Consider the following 16,334-nt stretch of genomic DNA (forward strand, 5'->3'; position numbering starts at 1 on the left):
GTTTTTTGTGCCTCTTATTGCTTTGAAGGTGAAAATCCTTCCTTTTAATCAGCGGATGAATTGCAATTGAAAGTAAACAGTAGTTCACTTTCATGGGTAGCTAAGGCTTTGTTGTACACTTAAATCTGTCTTTTTGCCTAGCAAATGGAGGGGCAACAATAAGGAGGTGAGGCCCAGACTAGATACAACCCCTATAAACTGGTTCCTACCTCACGCTGCAAGTGACATGTATATATAATACCTTTAAAATGAGAAAGGCAGCCTTTATTTCAGATTTTCTCGTGAGAGGCCAAACAGCCAAGAGGTGTGTGGGAGAATGTCTACCTTACTCAGGGAGTCCTGAGCCAGCCAGATGCACTTTTCACAAATTTTTTAGCAAACTGTCTGGCCTGGGTTTGTCTTATACTCCATGTCAGTGTTGTATTTATGAAGACTCTGTTTGTTTTCTGCCCTAGAATAAAACAAAGAGAATATTGTGTGGTTAAAGAAAAGATTTTTAAAAACCTTTTATTATTGTTGATGTTAAGATTTAGCAAGGATTTAAATGATATAAAGGTAATATGTTTCATAACATTAAATGTCTTTAAAAACAGTTGCTCTTTTTTTGTCCCTTTTTTAATAATAACAGAGCTAAAAATTGTATATAATGCAAAATAGACTAATCTTCCTTAATTTGATACAAGATTATTCTAAAACTGCAGCGCTCTGTTTATTCTCCGTCCTAGGAATTGTTTGTCTATTAACAGTGGTTGGAGCTTTACAGATGTTTCAGCAAAGACGAGGCGGGACATCTGCTTTTCTAAAACACTTAAAGGTGAATTTCAGTTAAGCTAGCACTATGCAAATTTGAGAATGGATCGGAAGCTTCATCCAAGAATCTACCACCTTGCTTCTGGCCTTGGAAAAACTTATCCTTGTAACGTGGCATTCCTGGAAATTGGCTGTAGGAAGGTCTACACAGTTGACGTACCAATTCTCCTGAGATTTCCCAGGCAGATTTAAAACATCAAGAAACGTGATCCAAACTTCTGGTTATTCAAATTGGGTTGTTTGAGGCTTGCCCAATGCTAATTTTCAGCCTGGAGCACAAGTAGGAAAGAAATAAGAGGCTGATTGCACAAGGTCTAATCACGTGAGGAGGTCTGGTTGAATGACATCAATCTGTCAGTGGGATTCCTTATGTAAGTAAAGCTTGTAGAAACTCCAATTCCGTATCTGCTGTTCCTGTTAACAAATTAGAAGAGCTGAGAGCCAACGGTTATTATTTAACCCAATGAATATTTATCTGGCAACTCACAGCCTGCGCTAGAGATGTATGTGCATGGAAAAGCTGGCTCTTGCTTTTGGAAATGCATTCATGTGTATGTCAGCATGGAATCAGCTTAGGTAATTGGTGCCCTTGTTTATCTGGATCAGGATTTTAACAACATTGTTAGCATGGTTTCTAGGAAGGTGTCACTTGCTAGAGCAGCCTTAAGTGACATGATCCTTTGGCCCACCCCGCGGGGAAGCTGGAGTCCTTTTAAACATGCCAGAAAAGTACTCCTACACTGCAAGTTGTGCCAAAAAGAGGAGACAAAGCCTTGCCAGTCAGCACCTCACTCCTGCAAGAGCTGATGGCAAGCCATAGCCTATGCTATGGCTTCAGTGGGTTCGCTGAAGGATGTTGATGTGGATTTATGGTCATTTCTGCACTGGCCTGTGTGATAAACTGAATTGTGTTGGCCTTAGTACTTTCAAATAACACATTTTTAGGGAGAAAACTACATAGAGTTTCGTCTGCTAGTTTGCTTATTAACTAAATAAATCAGGAAAAGAAATGCATCCCCCCCAAATCCCCACTTTGGACTCCTCATTAAGAATGTGAAACCATGCCTGGAAATCAGGAAATTAAAAGACTAAAAAAAAAAAAAAAAAAAGTGCAAGTGGCTGGGATTTTCCCAGCAGATGGAGTGGAGATTTACATCTATATCAGCTTCAGCTCCTTTTGAAAATAACGGCTCTAAAGATGTATTCAATACCTCCATGCACAATGAATCTACAGTAGCGCACATGAACTGAAGTTACGGGGATTTCAGGCATGAATGGGCTTGAGTCCAGAGGTGGTGGTGTTCTCCCGACCACAGCCACGTACCGCTCAGTGCTTCAGCAAGTCAGTAAACTGTCAGCCTTGCTTCGTACCTTTTGCCAATCTCAAAAGCTATAGCTGACTTTAACATGGTACAAATATGGAGTTGGGATTTCCTTTAAAATTAATTCATTTAACAAAATTTACTAAGATTTTACAGTTATATGTATTTTTCAAGGAGAGGGCTATGGGGAAAAACAACAGTGGAATGGCTCCAGATGTTTCAAATTTGTCAGTCTTGGAAAATAAGAGAAACACCTGTATATTTTTTGATTTTTTTACCATCAATCTAGAGGGCTCCTGAGTACACCTACTAATGGATGCATTTGGCTTCTGGGCCAAACAGAATCTGTCCATTTTTATTTGGCAATTTATCTTAGAATGTCCATGTTCATGGTTTCACTGATGGTTAGTCTTTGCTTAATTACCGCTAAACTGTGAGGCAAGAATTAACTGGATGTTGCTGTTTCTCCGTTTAGACAAAAGGCTTGTCAGTATTCACTGCTATTACACAAAATCTGTTTCATGTGAGATGACTGCATGTCGAAGTGGCTGGTATCTTAAAAAAATGCAATGACCAGGACAGAAAGATGGTGGGTAGCAGGTATATTTTTTTTTTATTTATTTTTCACAACACATTTGATTGGTAAGTTCTTAAAAATAAGAATTGTTAGTGTAACCTTAAAAAAAAATTGAAACAGGTTCATTTTTAAGGAAAGAAACCACAAAATTAAAGGTAGAAATCATGGACAGAACTAAAAATTAGCAAAGTGGCAAAACTGAAGCTGACATTTTTTGCTGTCTGGAAACTCTCCTTCACTTTTTTCCCACCCTTTCTAGCTGGGACTCCTGCTAATTCTGTTCATCAGGTACGTGCACTGCTCTTTGAAATTACTTTATTGAAATAATGGAAGTAATTTTATTCTTGTATTTTCTGATTTTTACGTATTATGTGAAAAAGCTACAAAGCAAATACCAGCCTTAAATATCAATTCCTTTACTGGTAAGGATTGCATTTGTCATCCTGAAGAACTGAACTGCTTTCTCCCTTTATCCCATCTTTCAGTCCAGCATTTCAGACTTCTAGTGGCCTCTAGTGGTTCTTTGAAATTTGCCACATCTTTCTTCTGTAATTATTTCTGTGTCACAAAAAGCTGTGTAGCAGACAAGTACTTTCACCCTGATCCTGCCAAAGCATAGCCCATGTTTGAACGAGCACCATGTTGTCCAGCTGTTCTTAATCTTTGTTACTTATTCAGTACAAAAGCTGTGTGCGTTGTTGGACTGAGGTGTAAATCTTGAGGAAGACATTGAGGGCTGCTAGAACTCTGTTCGTTAGAGAGGTAAATGCTAAAATAATGCATTGCATGGTCACAAAGAGGACAAAACTGGGGTCTTCTTGCCCCTAGAAGTTCCCCAAAACCCAATCAAGATAAAGAAAAGGCTTGCTTTTTTTTTTTTTTGTATTGTAGGATGCAGATTGTTTGTTTGTTTTTTTAAGTTACAAATATTTTAAAATATAAGGTGACTATTCTGTATACAATGTATGAAATTACATTTTTCAGTCGTTGCTTGTGCAGTAGCACAAACCCTCCCATTCTAGCTAAGATGTGCTAATGGTATAAAGAAATATTTTAAACTTGTCTCACCTGCCCCAATGCTTAGGGATAACGAAAGGGAAGGCAGGGTTTAAGTTGAAGGGAGATCAAACTGCCGGATGGGAAGGTGGGCAGTGCTGGGGTCTTCATCAGAGTTTGGGAAATGGGAAAGAAAATATTTATAGGAGGTGATGTTGAGTTGGCGATGGAGGCAGAGTGATGGTTGCCGCAGCTTGCTTTCTCCTGGTGAAAAGCTACCCCCAAAAGAAAGGAAAATGTTTCCACAAGCCTGTATGCAGTGTTTGCATGGGGCGTACATTAGTTTTGACCACTTGTTCCCAGATTTCTGCTCCTCTATGGCCTTGGATGCTCTCTAGTATTTCACAACTTTGCTTCCTAGCCCCTTTTAATGAAATTTTGCCTATTTTTGAGGTAAGCGACATCTTGCTGGCGCTCTCCTGCAAGATGTGGACAGTTACCTCAGGAGCAGGGCTCCGAAGCGCTCTTGATCATCTAAACTGGTAACGCTTGAACCTAACGGGGATCTTTTTTTCTAAACAACACGGTGTGTTACTTTTTTGGCAGAAAGTGGTGGTTTTTTTAATGGCTTTTGCGTCTCCCGTTGGCCACTAGCGAAGGGGACACTGCTCGCCGCCATGTCGCGGCCGGGCTAAGGCCGCCGCCGCGGCCCGCCTCCTCCCGCCTTAGCCCGGCCCCTCATGTCGGCGCAGGCGGGGAATCGCCGCGGCACCGGCGCTGCCGTTTCCCACCCCCTTCCTGCCTCTTCCCCCGTCGCCGCCGGCAGCGCTCAGGCCTTGATCGCAACGCCAGGCCGCCGCGGTGGTGAGGGCGGGCGGCGGCGGGGCCGGGGAGGGGGGCCCCTGAGGCGCGCGGCGGGGAAGCGGTGAGTGCGGGGTAGGCCGCCCCGCCGGCTGGCGGTTCCCAGCGCCTCAGGAGCGCCCCGAGAGCCGGCGCGTCGAGGTGGGGGGCTGCAGCCGGATCTGGCTCTGCTGGGACCCGGGTCGGGTTCGTTTCGACGCCGGTCGGCTCTGTCTCGGTTCCCCGCTGTAGCTCTGAGGTGTCGTCTTTTTCCCCCATTAGCCCGGCCGAGCAGTTAACAGTGGGTCTGAGCGTCCTCTCTCTCGCCGCCGACTGAACAGGGAGCCTGCGTCGACTGGGATCAGCCTCTGAAACCCTGGGTAGGTGGGATGAATCCAGGCCTTCCCGCCGTCCTAGCCTGCTGAAGAGCAAGTAGTTAACACTGTTTCAGCCTGCGCTGACGTGGAGGTAAGAAACACTGTGAAACCGGCCCACCGCTACAGCTCCTGTGCCTTCGCTGCTCTTCAGAGCATCTTAGTCCTTCTTGGTAACATGTAGCTTCTCAGTTTGTCCCTGGGTTATATCCCACAAGCAGCTGAGGCTTTAAAAAAATTGAAGGACATTACTTACACCGTTAAATAGAAGCCTGGCATTAAAACTGATAGCGTTGGCTTTTAAAAGGAAACAGGCGAGTGTGTAAATGTCGAGCATCTGGTAAGAACTAGGACATAATGTTAGAATGGCTTTCCCCTCCCCATATTACATGCCTTTCTTTGAGACAGATTCAATATCAGTTGGACTAAAATGAGAAGTACAACTTGGCTGTCGGCAACCACAGCAGAAGAAACTGGGCGTTTTTCTCCAGGGGTGGATCATCTTCCCCACCTTAGTACCACAATCTGTTTATGTTGAGCGGTCTCAGAGTGCCTGTGCTGTTTGTGGAGGGTGATCGTGGAGGAGCAGAACCACTCGGGGATGGTTGCTCTGGGCCATTGCGAGGTGGCGCTGGCTTGCTCAGAGGGGAACTTCCAGTCTTGCGTCCCAGGCAGTGACTGAAATGAAGGCTTTCACCTGAGCGGGGACTGAAGCCCGTGACTCTCAGATTAGGTGTGTTGCTCTCTGGCTTGAGATCTGGGTCCTAGGATCTAATAACATTGGCATTGCTTGTCTTCAGCACTTCTTGTGTAAGAGCACGGGAGCTGCACTGAAGTGACTGGTGGTGTAGATTGTTATGGAAGTGCCTCATGTGTCTTGTGTGCTGGCTTACGTGTAAGAGTTAGTATCCACACTGTGGAAGAGCTTAGCTGATGAGATTTGTGGCCTGCTTTCAATGTAACTCTGTCCCTTACTGTGCTACTTTGGCACTTTCTAATTCAGCCTAAAAAGTCAAAAGGACAAATTTCAGGTCAGTGTTGTAGTCTCCAGGTTGTGACAGGCTGCAGGTGCTGCACTTCAGAAATGTTAAAATGTTTGCCAAAACCACCTGAACAGTAAGTAGGAGTTAAACTTTGGGCAGGATTGCCTTGAAAGCTGTTTTAGGGTATACCTGTGCTCTCAGAGAAAAAGCTCCTCAGTATGTCTGGGCCTGTACTTTTCAATCTCTTAGGAGAAAGGGCTGTCAGCCATGTCTAGTTTCCAAGGCAATTTGTAGGAAGTTGAAATAAGATGTGTACCTTCCTAGTAGTGATGGGGACTGATGTTCTGGGTCAAACATGGGGTCAGTTATGCTTGTGCTTGTGCTGTATTTGGTGGCAGTCACCTGCCAGGTCCAGGAAGCACCAATTCCCAGCGTGCATAACTAGGAAACAAGCTGCCTAGTGGGAGTTTGTTCCTAATCCTAGTGCTTAGCTATCACTGAGGTAACTTCACAATGAAAAGTCTTTGCTGAAGGCCTTAATAGCACAAATTATGCTTTTTCTTAAAAATCCTATCAAAATGTTAAACTTGATGTCTTAGTTAAATGTTGCATTAATTCAGATCTTTGGGTATGGATTTCTTCAGTTAGCTAACGCAGTAACTTGTTTTCTAAGGATTTTCAATTAACATAGAAATAATGCAGAATAAATAACTATTCCTAGTCATTCAGGGATCTCATGTCTTCTCTTCAAAAAAAAAGCACCAATCGGGTAGATGCAAGTTAAACAGCTTGGAGCTGTTAATATAAAATGAAATTGTACTTTTAGTAAATCGAACTGGCAAATACAAGAAGTAAGTCTTGCATCTTCTCAGTGGGGAAATTAATATGTCTGTGTTTTGAAATCATTTATTGAACGTTTCAGGGTTCTTGTCTTCTGGGTCCTGTGCATTTTAATTACCTAGATGCTGTGGTGTGGTGTTCTATAGGCTTCTTAATGTTCAGAGTGATTCCTATGTAACATCCCTTTCTGTGTTTTTCAGTTGTTCTGTTGAAGAATTGGGGGCGGAGGGCAACTGTGAAATTGCATCCAATGTAATCAGATTTTTATTTTTTTTTTTAACCCTTCTAGTGTAAACAAATCACATTGCATCATGGCAGCAGACTCTATGGAAATTGATGATGCTTTGTATAGGTAAGAATATCTGATTTTTAGGTGTTGTTCTTGACTTTTCAGCAACAGTAATGTGAAAGACAAGGCTTGAAAACACTATCCACTGGTGGTTTGGTAAAGGTGTGAGTACTTGTGCTGCTGTGTCCCTCCTTTTGTAAGGCAGAAACCCCAAAGTGTTCAGCAAGTGAAATAGAATCCACTTCTTGCAAAGTTAGCGGTGAGAACTGGTTGAATTGAAGATACTGTTCCTTTATTGGTTTCATAATAGGTGTTTTCTGACCATTATTAGTATTTGACCAGCAAAAAGCATAGGTAAATACTATGAAGTTGTACAAAGTTTGAATAGTATCAATAATGTGTGCTTTTTGGAAAACAGGAATAATAGTTCTATTTGTAATATGGATTCTCTTTCTGCCTTTAGCTTGTTTCCCTTTTGACAAAGTAGATATTCCTCTCTTTCTTGTTCCTCATCTTCTTTCACTACCTTTTTTCACCTTCTTTTTCAACATTATGTAATTTTTTCTCCTTCATAATTTCATTTATTCCTCAGTCTTTGCCATACTTCTCTGTCCTCATGAACATCATCAGTATCTTTGTTATCCTCCAGGCTTCAGGGTGTTGGGTTTTGGGTTTTTTTGGTAGATTTTTTAAAAGAATTATTTATTTTTTATTATTATTTTTGTTTTAGTTTGTTAGCTGGGAGTGGCTTGAGATCACTTGGCATGGCAATAGTTCAGAGAGCCTGTACTGGAACAAATGGTATCCCTGGAAAAATGTGGTGGGATGAAAAGCTTCTTTATATATATTTAAAAAAAAAAAGAACCAACACATTAAAAAAATCGCCTGTATGCTGAACAAATGAGGCTTCTTTTTAATTCAGTGCAATGCTTCCTGTGTTGTATGTGTCATTTGACTTTTTGGCACTAGTCTTATGAAAGTCATACTTTTCTTTGGTGGAAAAGGTGATATTTAGAATGGTTTAAGTTTAGTTGTATAGTTGGAAACTAAGAGTCTTTCAGAGCTCAGGATCTAAGTACAAAAGCTACTGCACCCTCTGGTTTAAAGATTTCTGATAACAAAGAAATTCTTTGGCTTTCTTGTGTCTTCAGTAGTTAATTCCAAAAAACTACTGTCCTGAATAGGTTTTACACTGATTTAAAATTAAAAGTTATTTTTCTTCTCTAAAACCTGGCACTGAAAAGGTCTGTACTAAATGCATTTCACTATTTGGACTGTGAGTGCAAATATTACATTTGATATGCATTTATTTCCTAAAGCCCTATACAGTTCAGATACATGCACGTTATGTCCTCAGTTGCTTGTTGAATGGAGGGCTGGTAAATACAACTGTGCACGCGTCACTAGCGACGCACACTCATCTGCAGAACTTGGTGGATTAGAAACTGATTGGGATGATAGAATAGCTGAAAATATTTGAACTTTTTTGGAAATGACTGGGAATTCTTGACTTGCTTTCATATGCTCTTGACATTATTTGTATCTTGTTTTGATGTGAATTTATCTTTGCTGTAGTCGCCAGAGGTATGTTCTTGGAGACACGGCAATGCAGAAGATGGCTCAGTCCCACGTATTCCTGAGTGGTATAGGTGGTCTTGGTGTGGAGATTGGTAAGTTAGGTAACATTTATTTAAGCAGACACAAGTGTATGTAAACATACTTGTAAAGCTTGTTTTACATTTAATAAGCGAGTCTGAAGTATCTGAGTGAATTTATATGTGCATGATGCCTATGAGTAATGTAGCAGATGCAGGAAAGATCCTGGACTTTTCTCTAGTAAGCTTTTTACTGGAACGTCATTTCCAATTTTACTTCAAAATGTGCTTCCATGGGCCAGACCGCTTTATCCAAAATCTTGTGTCTTGGGTGAAGGTTGAGGGTGGATAATCCAGGTTACTTCTTCAGGCATCAGTATCAATGAATTGTAATACAGGAACAGCTATAGCCCAAATTATCCCCATGTAGGAAATGGGTGGGTGAGAAGTAGGAGAACAGATGCAATTTCATGAAAAATGCGTAACTGCCCTTAAAAATTTCCCTTACTCTTTATGAGCAAGACTTGTCTTGGCTGGTTCTTACCTGGGTATTAGCCTTTCAGTTGGCTTTAATGGTACTCTGCACCAGATACCAGAACAGAGTCATGGGGTTTTGCAGTTTATTGTCATTAGCATGTCTGTGATCACGCTTGTGGGATGAACAGCTGACAAATGACAAATGTAGAGAGCCCTTTTAACCTTGCTCATGTTATTCCACTTTCAGTGGTGCTGTAGAATGCTTGAGCCAAATGTAAGAGAGAACAAACCCTTAAGCTGTGAAGTTCTTAGCAATGACATACTGTTATTGTCCACTCACATAACTATTCAATTACAGATTTGCAAGAAATCTGCAACAGTCCTTCTCTCTTTCTGTTTTTTTTCAGCCAAAAATATAATTCTGGCTGGGGTAAAGGTATGTAAAACAGCTCTGTTGTTGGGTATTCTTGGGTGAGCAGGAAAAAGGACAGCACTACTACCTAGCTAATCTTAAGTTTCTGAAACTGTCTTTCAGTAGAAGGATTGCAAAACATTTGAGGATTTGTGGGTGCAAACTTAATAATCTGGATGTTCTAGTGGTGTGGTCTGAGTCTCAGGTTAATGTCCACTGTGCTCTGAAATACCTCATGTAATATTTTAGCCAGCTACTGATCAGACATTGAATCCTTTTGTACAAAGTGGCCTTTCTGAAATGGAGTGGTATAAACTCAAAAGCCAGACTATTCAAAATATGTTATCCTATTCTGTCATCCATCAGAATCCTTTTGTGTAGACATTAGAATGTTTGGGTGTTTTAATCCAACAACTGCTTTTGTGCTGCTGAGGTTAGTTTTATGAGAGAGAAGCCTTTTAAAACTTCCTTCCAATCAAAAAAACCCCTTGTTTATAATTTTGGGAGTCCATTAATTTACAGATCACAATTGCCCCTTAATTGCAGTATGGCAAAAATCATCCTCAGTATTTAAATGCTCTCATCGCTGCAAGCTGGGAGGAAAATGCTTAATGAAATGCATATTGCAGATGCATCTGTCTCTCAACCAGTAAGAGTTTTCTTGGAAAAGAGGTTGGAGGAGCTTGTTCCTATACATGGTGCAACTAAATCTTCTGCAGTGCTAGTCCTCCATCATTTTATGTGGGGTTTAATCCATCCTTTTGGGTGCTATAACCACTTACGCTTCTTCCAGTAAATGCTTTTTGCCGAACTTTCTTAGGCTCTTACAGTTCATGACACCAAGCAGTGCACGAAATGGGATTTGGGAATCAACTTCTTCATCCATGAAGATGATATTACCGGTCAAAGGAACAGGTTGGTGAAGTCTTTGGAGTGAGGGAAGACTGAACTTGACTAGGAGTAACAGTTTCATCAGCAGCAAAAATAACAGTTCGTTGTCCGAGAGCTGCTAATACATATCAAATACTTGTTAAACCTCTTCTCTGGAGTTACTGGCTTTGAGTACAGTGCCCAGGTAGGTACTGGGGGAAGTCTAGGTTGGGATTGGAGTTCTGTCTGAGTCAAACATCTCACTTCTTGCAGTTGAGAGCTTCTAATGTAAATTTAACAGTGGGGGCCAGGGTGCATTTCTTCCCTGGGCTTTCTCAGCCACCCGTGCGAGACTAGAAAACAGCCATGACACCAGACCATCTCAGTGAGTCCTGTTGTATATTGGAGGGAGCTGTTTTCCTCAGACCTGCTAGGAATTTAAGTGTGAATAAGTGAGTTGGTGATTGTTGCCAGGAGACTTCCTGAGGGACTCTTGTAGGGCATGTGTGGTATGAAATTCTGTATTGAAAATATAATTTTGTAGATGCATAAAAAAACTTTTGTAAAAAACTTTTGTAAAAAGTTGCTGCTTTTTCAGGGCTGAGGCCACACTTCATCGTATTGCAGAACTCAATCCATATGTCCATGTAGCAGCATCAACTGTGCCACTAGATGAAACCACAGATCTGTCTTTTCTAAAGCAGTACCAGGTATGTCGCTTTTAAAGCAGTTGTACGTGGTATTTTGCTCAGAGCCAACAACTTGGATTTTTTTATATAAGTAAATAATGAAAACAAACTTTAAAGTGCATTTTGAGATGATGTAAAGAAAGAAGTAGGTCTTGTATTTGGACTAATGAAATGACCGTGCTTTTTTTTTTTTTTTTTTAAGGCTGAAACAGTGGTTTTGTGTTCCTAGCACTTTCTTATGATGCTTACTATGGAATTTACTATGACAATAAATAGCTAAGTGAGATTGCCATACATTGTTTTTTTATTGAAAGGTGAAACTGTGACTTTTTTTTTGCAGCTACATAGCACAGATGTTCTACATGTATTGTGTGCTGTATTCCAGGCAGTAGAAACTCAGGCTATATAATTAGAAAGATTATTTACGTATATACGTATCTAATGAAACATAAGCTCCTCTGTGGTGGAATGAGGATGTTTTCAGTTGTTCAGTCAGCTGTCTCCTGCCTGTGTGCATGGCTCAGTCTGAGTTGGGAACTTTTACTTTGTGGCTATATCAGTTATACCCAAGCTCACCAAGTTTCTGAATGTCCCAGCTATAATAAGCCATGTATAACTGAATGGGACGCAGTGCATATGCTTTGTAACCCAGTAGCGTCCTAAACTTTAAAAGAATGCTTGCAGTAATTGTATGTCTGCAATTTGATGAGCACCAGCACTTGAAGCTTGTGCAGACTTCTTGGTGTGTACTGACAAGTATAATTTGTGTTTGTGTTTGTTTTGCTAACTTTAATCTTAAAATTCAAGATCTACATTTTCTCTGAGATTATCCATAACTGTTTTCATAAGTATTCTGATGAGGTTTTGAGTTTCACAGCTGCAGTAAAAAAAAAAAAAAGGGTGAGAATTTGCTGTTGCTGCTCTTGCTCATCTTGTTTCCAGAACTTGTGGAGCAGTAACCTACCTGTTCTAATGTGTAATGAGAAAACTGACTCAAGACTGCTTTCTCTGTTATGTGTGGGGGAAAGGAATCAGGACACCTGAGTAACTTACTGTTAGTACTACTTTTTCCATAGCCTGAAGATGTTGATTGCTTCTGGTGTCTTAGATTTATTTCTCTTCTTCTTCACAGTGTGTCATACTGACTGAAGTAAGTCTGTTGCTGCAGAAGAAGATTAATGACTTCTGTCATGCTCAGCAGCCACCTATTAAGGTAATAGAAAAAAATTAAACACATGAATAATCCATACAGTGAGCGTCCTGGACCTCCAGCATGTTGTATCCAGAAAAGGAGAAAGCTGGTTATGAGGTATATAGTTCTATGCACGTAGCATGTTGATGGAGCAGTATGCGTTTTGGGAGTATGATGCTGCTACTCTGTACATGTGTCTGGTGTTATCTGGCTACCAGCCCAGATAACCATAGCTTAGTTCTTAAATAAAAAGAAAGAAATTCTGTTAAAGAAGTAGTTTTCACTGTTAACTCATAATTGTTCTGAAAGAACACGCTGAGACTGAATGTAACAGTAGTAGAAATGGCAGTATTTCACTGCGTATTGGTGTGATTCCTGTTTTTTGTGTAGGGGTTCTGAAATGCTCATGCCGGTTCAAAGTCTGTCATGAATGCTGTGCTATATAGTCAGTGGCCTGGGTGCACATGGCAGGTTTCCACCGTAGAAGTTAAACCTGCTAGCCTTGGACAAGGTTGAATGTGAGAGGTCATTCCTTTGGCTTGTGCTGTTTTAGGGTTACTCATGATTTTTAATTTCTCTTGTAGTTCATCAGCGCAGATGTATACGGAATATGTTCACGTTTGTTTTGTGACTTCGGTGATGAATTTGAAGTGCTGGATACAACGGGAGAGGAGCCAAAGGAGATCTTCATTTCAAATATAACACAAGTAAGGGATAGAAGTCATTGTGAGCTGTTTTAATTTTTTATAATGACTCGTTATTGGCTATGTGACCAAGCGGAGTGTTTCACTTCAGCGGCCCACTAAGCAGTTGAAAATTGGCAGTATAGCAGAGGCAAACAAAGTTACTTCATTGTTGTGTCTTGTTCTTGATGTCTTGAACGGTCAGGGATAATGTGCTAACATTGTAGAGCATACTGATGCCTCCTGGTCATTACTTACAATGTAACATCATAATATTGAGTCTTTTTTTGAGAGAGAGAGAGAGGGAAATTAGGAGATGTAGAGAGAAGAGGACATAGCCTTGATGTGGGGATAGGTTAAGTCTTCTGAGGAAGCCCTGAAATAGGCATGAAAATAGCCCTTTTTTTGAGAAACTACGGGAATGATCAAGGGGGTTGAGAGCCTGTTTTGAAAAGGAATTTAAAGGATTGTTTTAACCTACGAAAGCAGAGGCGACGAGAAGAGGATATTATTGCTAATACTTCCAGTGCAGAATGTTAGAGAGGATGTCCATTTGATCTTCTATTACTGTTTTATAAACGGAAATGACCTTAGTTCCTTCCCTCAACTCTGGAAGTCCACACTACAACCTCACTCATCCAGTAGCAAGTCTTTTGTCATATCTCCAGTCTAGATGTAATAATAACCAAACTAGAAGGGGTTGTGTGGCAAGCTGGGTTTAATCTGAATTAAGACTCATGATATGATGATTTGGGTAGCCTGTTCTTTGGTATCTTTAAAAGGGAATGGATGACTTGATTGTTTTCATTAATTACATAAAGAGTACATAGTTATGGTTCATGGCTTGTGCTGGTTGCCTGCCAAGTCAAGGAATGGATATATGCCTGTATATATATCCTGTGATTCATAATCTGATAATTGAGTTTAGTTGTATTTTACTTCCACTCTCTGAAGCATAAAACTGACCAGAATTATAACTCAATACCAAAAAATCAGGATCAATCGGCTGTTCTTGTCCTGTGGCCAGGGTCAAGGTAGCATTCTGTCCCTAAATCAGAGAAGAATTTTCTCTGGTCAACTCATTTGTTATTCTCCATGTCACAGAGAATGTAGTCCACTGTAACTAAGTTTTATGCTACTTGACTGAAATCTTTCTAATATTGGGAGCTCAGGAAGGGATGGCAGGAGACTTTACAAGCCAGGCTTGCTTGCAAATCCGCTATGTTACAGCCTGAGCTGCACCACAAGGTCTTGATGAGCTGCCCTCAGACTGCAGAGGGGTCTCTGTGTGCGTGGGAGGTTGGCGTCACGTCTTGTAACAGGATGAGATGTTGTCTGAGATTCTTGCAAGTGTAAGCTTGTTTGTTTGTGATCTGCCTGAGGCTGTGGCTTTCCTATATTTAAGGATGTCCAGCTTTGTAAGCTTCCTAACTTTCAAGAATGAGGTTGGGGTATCCTTTTTAAGGAGATCAGGTGGTAAGGAGGCATGGAGGACTATTCACAAGACTATTTCTTAATGTCTGTGAAAATGTCTTTGTACATGTAGTCTATTTTTGGTTTGGAAAAAGGAGATAAATTTGCTACTACTTTAGAACAGAACAATGAATTTTACTGCTAAGAACTAAAAAATGCAGTTTGCTAACATGCTGAGAACTGTAAAAGGTAAAAATGAGAAAGTCTGTGTTATGGAAACACTGTTAAACTGAAAATAAGAGGACTGAAAAAGTTATCATAGGTAACTCCCCTGTTATGGCAGAACTGAGGTGCTAAAAGTATTAGAGGCTGCAGTTTCAATAGGCAAAAAGCTATGTGTCTACGATACAGCATGACTCCTTTACGCAAGACACTGTCTTCCTTGTTAACTTTGCCATTTTCGCTTTCAGTCAAATCCTGGTATTGTCACTTGCCTTGAAAATCATCCACACAGGCTTGAAACAGGACAGTTCTTAACCTTTCGGGAAGTTAATGGAATGTCATGCTTAAATGGATCCACACACCAAATAACAGGTAAACTGTTGCTGACTCATTTGCAAGGTATTTATTTTTTGGCCTGTTTAACTCACTGTAGTGTTAGTCACTGTGGCCAGAGGAGTGCTGGGTTGTGCAGACCTCCAGTGAGCTTGCACAAAAAAAATTGCTTTCTGGTGCAAAGGTCTTCCTCGTGTTGTCTCCACTCCATTTCCATTTAGTAAAGTCTTTCCAAACTCATCTTGCTGCTTAAGGAGCAGTGAAAACTCTCAGGTAGTAGAAACTATTTGGCAGCCTCTGAGGTTACCGTCATAAGTTTGCTGACGAAACTGTTTTGGTTTTTTGGAGGGTCCCATAATACCTGTGCTTCTGTCACGGTTTTGGACTAAATTAACACCACTTTGTGTGTCACTGTTAGCCTTGTAGATTTTTGGGTGACAATTTAAGTGTATAAGGATGCATTGACATCACTGTTTCTAAGCATGCTTTTGAAGTGGTTCTCATTGTCATGATTTATGTTTACTCTGCTTTGGCCTGCATCATGCATGTTTCAAGGCATACTACTTGGTTCCTGTTGGATTCTGGGGAATTGCCCAGTTCCCAGATCTGAATGCCTGTTTTTCTGGAGCAGAAGAGAGAGCGGGTGGGTGGGGGTTGCTTGTTTGTTTTTAACTATTCTGTGGTCTGAGACAAAAACAGCACCCTTGAAACATGTGGTTGAGTCTGTTTTCTCTGGACCCTTTTGTTTTGCTGGTGCTGATGCTGTGTTCAGTTCCTTCCTCTTAATCATGGCCCAGCTTTTGGTTTCCGTTTTCCATGAATTAACAGTTTTTGTGTCTTCTTGCTTTATCTGAATGATGGTCCAGGTGGTATGAGAGGAAAGATGTGACTTAAATGCTCCAGCTGTCCTTTTTGATTGCCTGTTGCTCTAGTCACGGGGCTAAAATCCTGCTCTGAGCAGTACACTGGACACTGTTGTGTGCAGTCTGAATAAAACTGAGTGTCATTTCATTTTTGTTATAGAGCTGTGGTCATCAGAATTCTTGTTAAATCTGCTGCCACTTTAAAAAGCTTATTTCATAACAGATCATGTGAAACTAATACTGTAGCCGAGAAACTGGCAGAGAGGGGCAATCCTGTTAGTGAGGAGGATCAGCTGTGTTTATGCTTTCAAAGCAAGATTGCACACTACAAAATTACAGCATAAAAAGCATTGGCAAAACCTCACTTTATTGTATACAGAATTGTAGTATCTGATGACACTTTTAATTATCAGTCACCGTTTATTCTCTTCTCTTTTCAGTGGTGTCACCTTATTCCTTCAGCATTGGCGATACGTCAGATATGGAGCCTTACTTACATGGAGGCATAGCTGTCCAAGTGAAGACGCCCAAGATGTTTTACTTCGTAAGTGTGT

General features: G+C 40.8%; 1 protein-coding gene across 8 annotated transcripts in view; it reads left to right on the forward strand.

The window, feature by feature from the left end:
• The first annotated feature begins 4,431 nt into the window (after nt 1–4,431).
• The window catches only part of UBA6 (ubiquitin like modifier activating enzyme 6), a 37,908-nt gene continuing 26,005 nt past the window's right edge, over nt 4,432–16,334 (forward strand). For 4 of the 8 annotated variants that reach the window (XR_015699544.1, XR_015699548.1, XM_087735839.1 and 1 more), the window contains exons 1-11: nt 4,450–4,630; nt 4,828–5,013; nt 7,032–7,094; nt 8,607–8,701; nt 9,511–9,539; nt 10,336–10,430; nt 10,984–11,095; nt 12,207–12,287; nt 12,851–12,973; nt 14,833–14,956; nt 16,221–16,324. Coding sequence is in view for 3 of the 8 variants with exons in the window: in XM_087735839.1 (XP_087591965.1) it covers nt 7,054–7,094; nt 8,607–8,701; nt 9,511–9,539; nt 10,336–10,430; nt 10,984–11,095; nt 12,207–12,287; nt 12,851–12,973; nt 14,833–14,956; nt 16,221–16,324 (804 nt within the window). In the remaining 5 variants the exon portion in view is untranslated. Of the gene's footprint in view, nt 4,708–4,827; nt 5,014–5,434; nt 5,653–7,031; nt 7,095–8,606; nt 8,702–9,510; nt 9,540–10,335; nt 10,431–10,983; nt 11,096–12,206; nt 12,288–12,850; nt 12,974–14,832; nt 14,957–16,220; nt 16,325–16,334 lie in introns of those variants that run through there. The other 4 variants (XR_015699545.1, XM_087735840.1, XR_015699546.1 and 1 more) reach the window with 4 other exon arrangements.

Source organism: Nipponia nippon, unplaced genomic scaffold (genome assembly GCF_047370975.1).
Source record: "Nipponia nippon isolate SJK-2023a ecotype South Korea unplaced genomic scaffold, ASM4737097v1 scaffold_6, whole genome shotgun sequence".
Lineage (NCBI taxonomy): Eukaryota > Metazoa > Chordata > Aves > Pelecaniformes > Threskiornithidae > Nipponia > Nipponia nippon.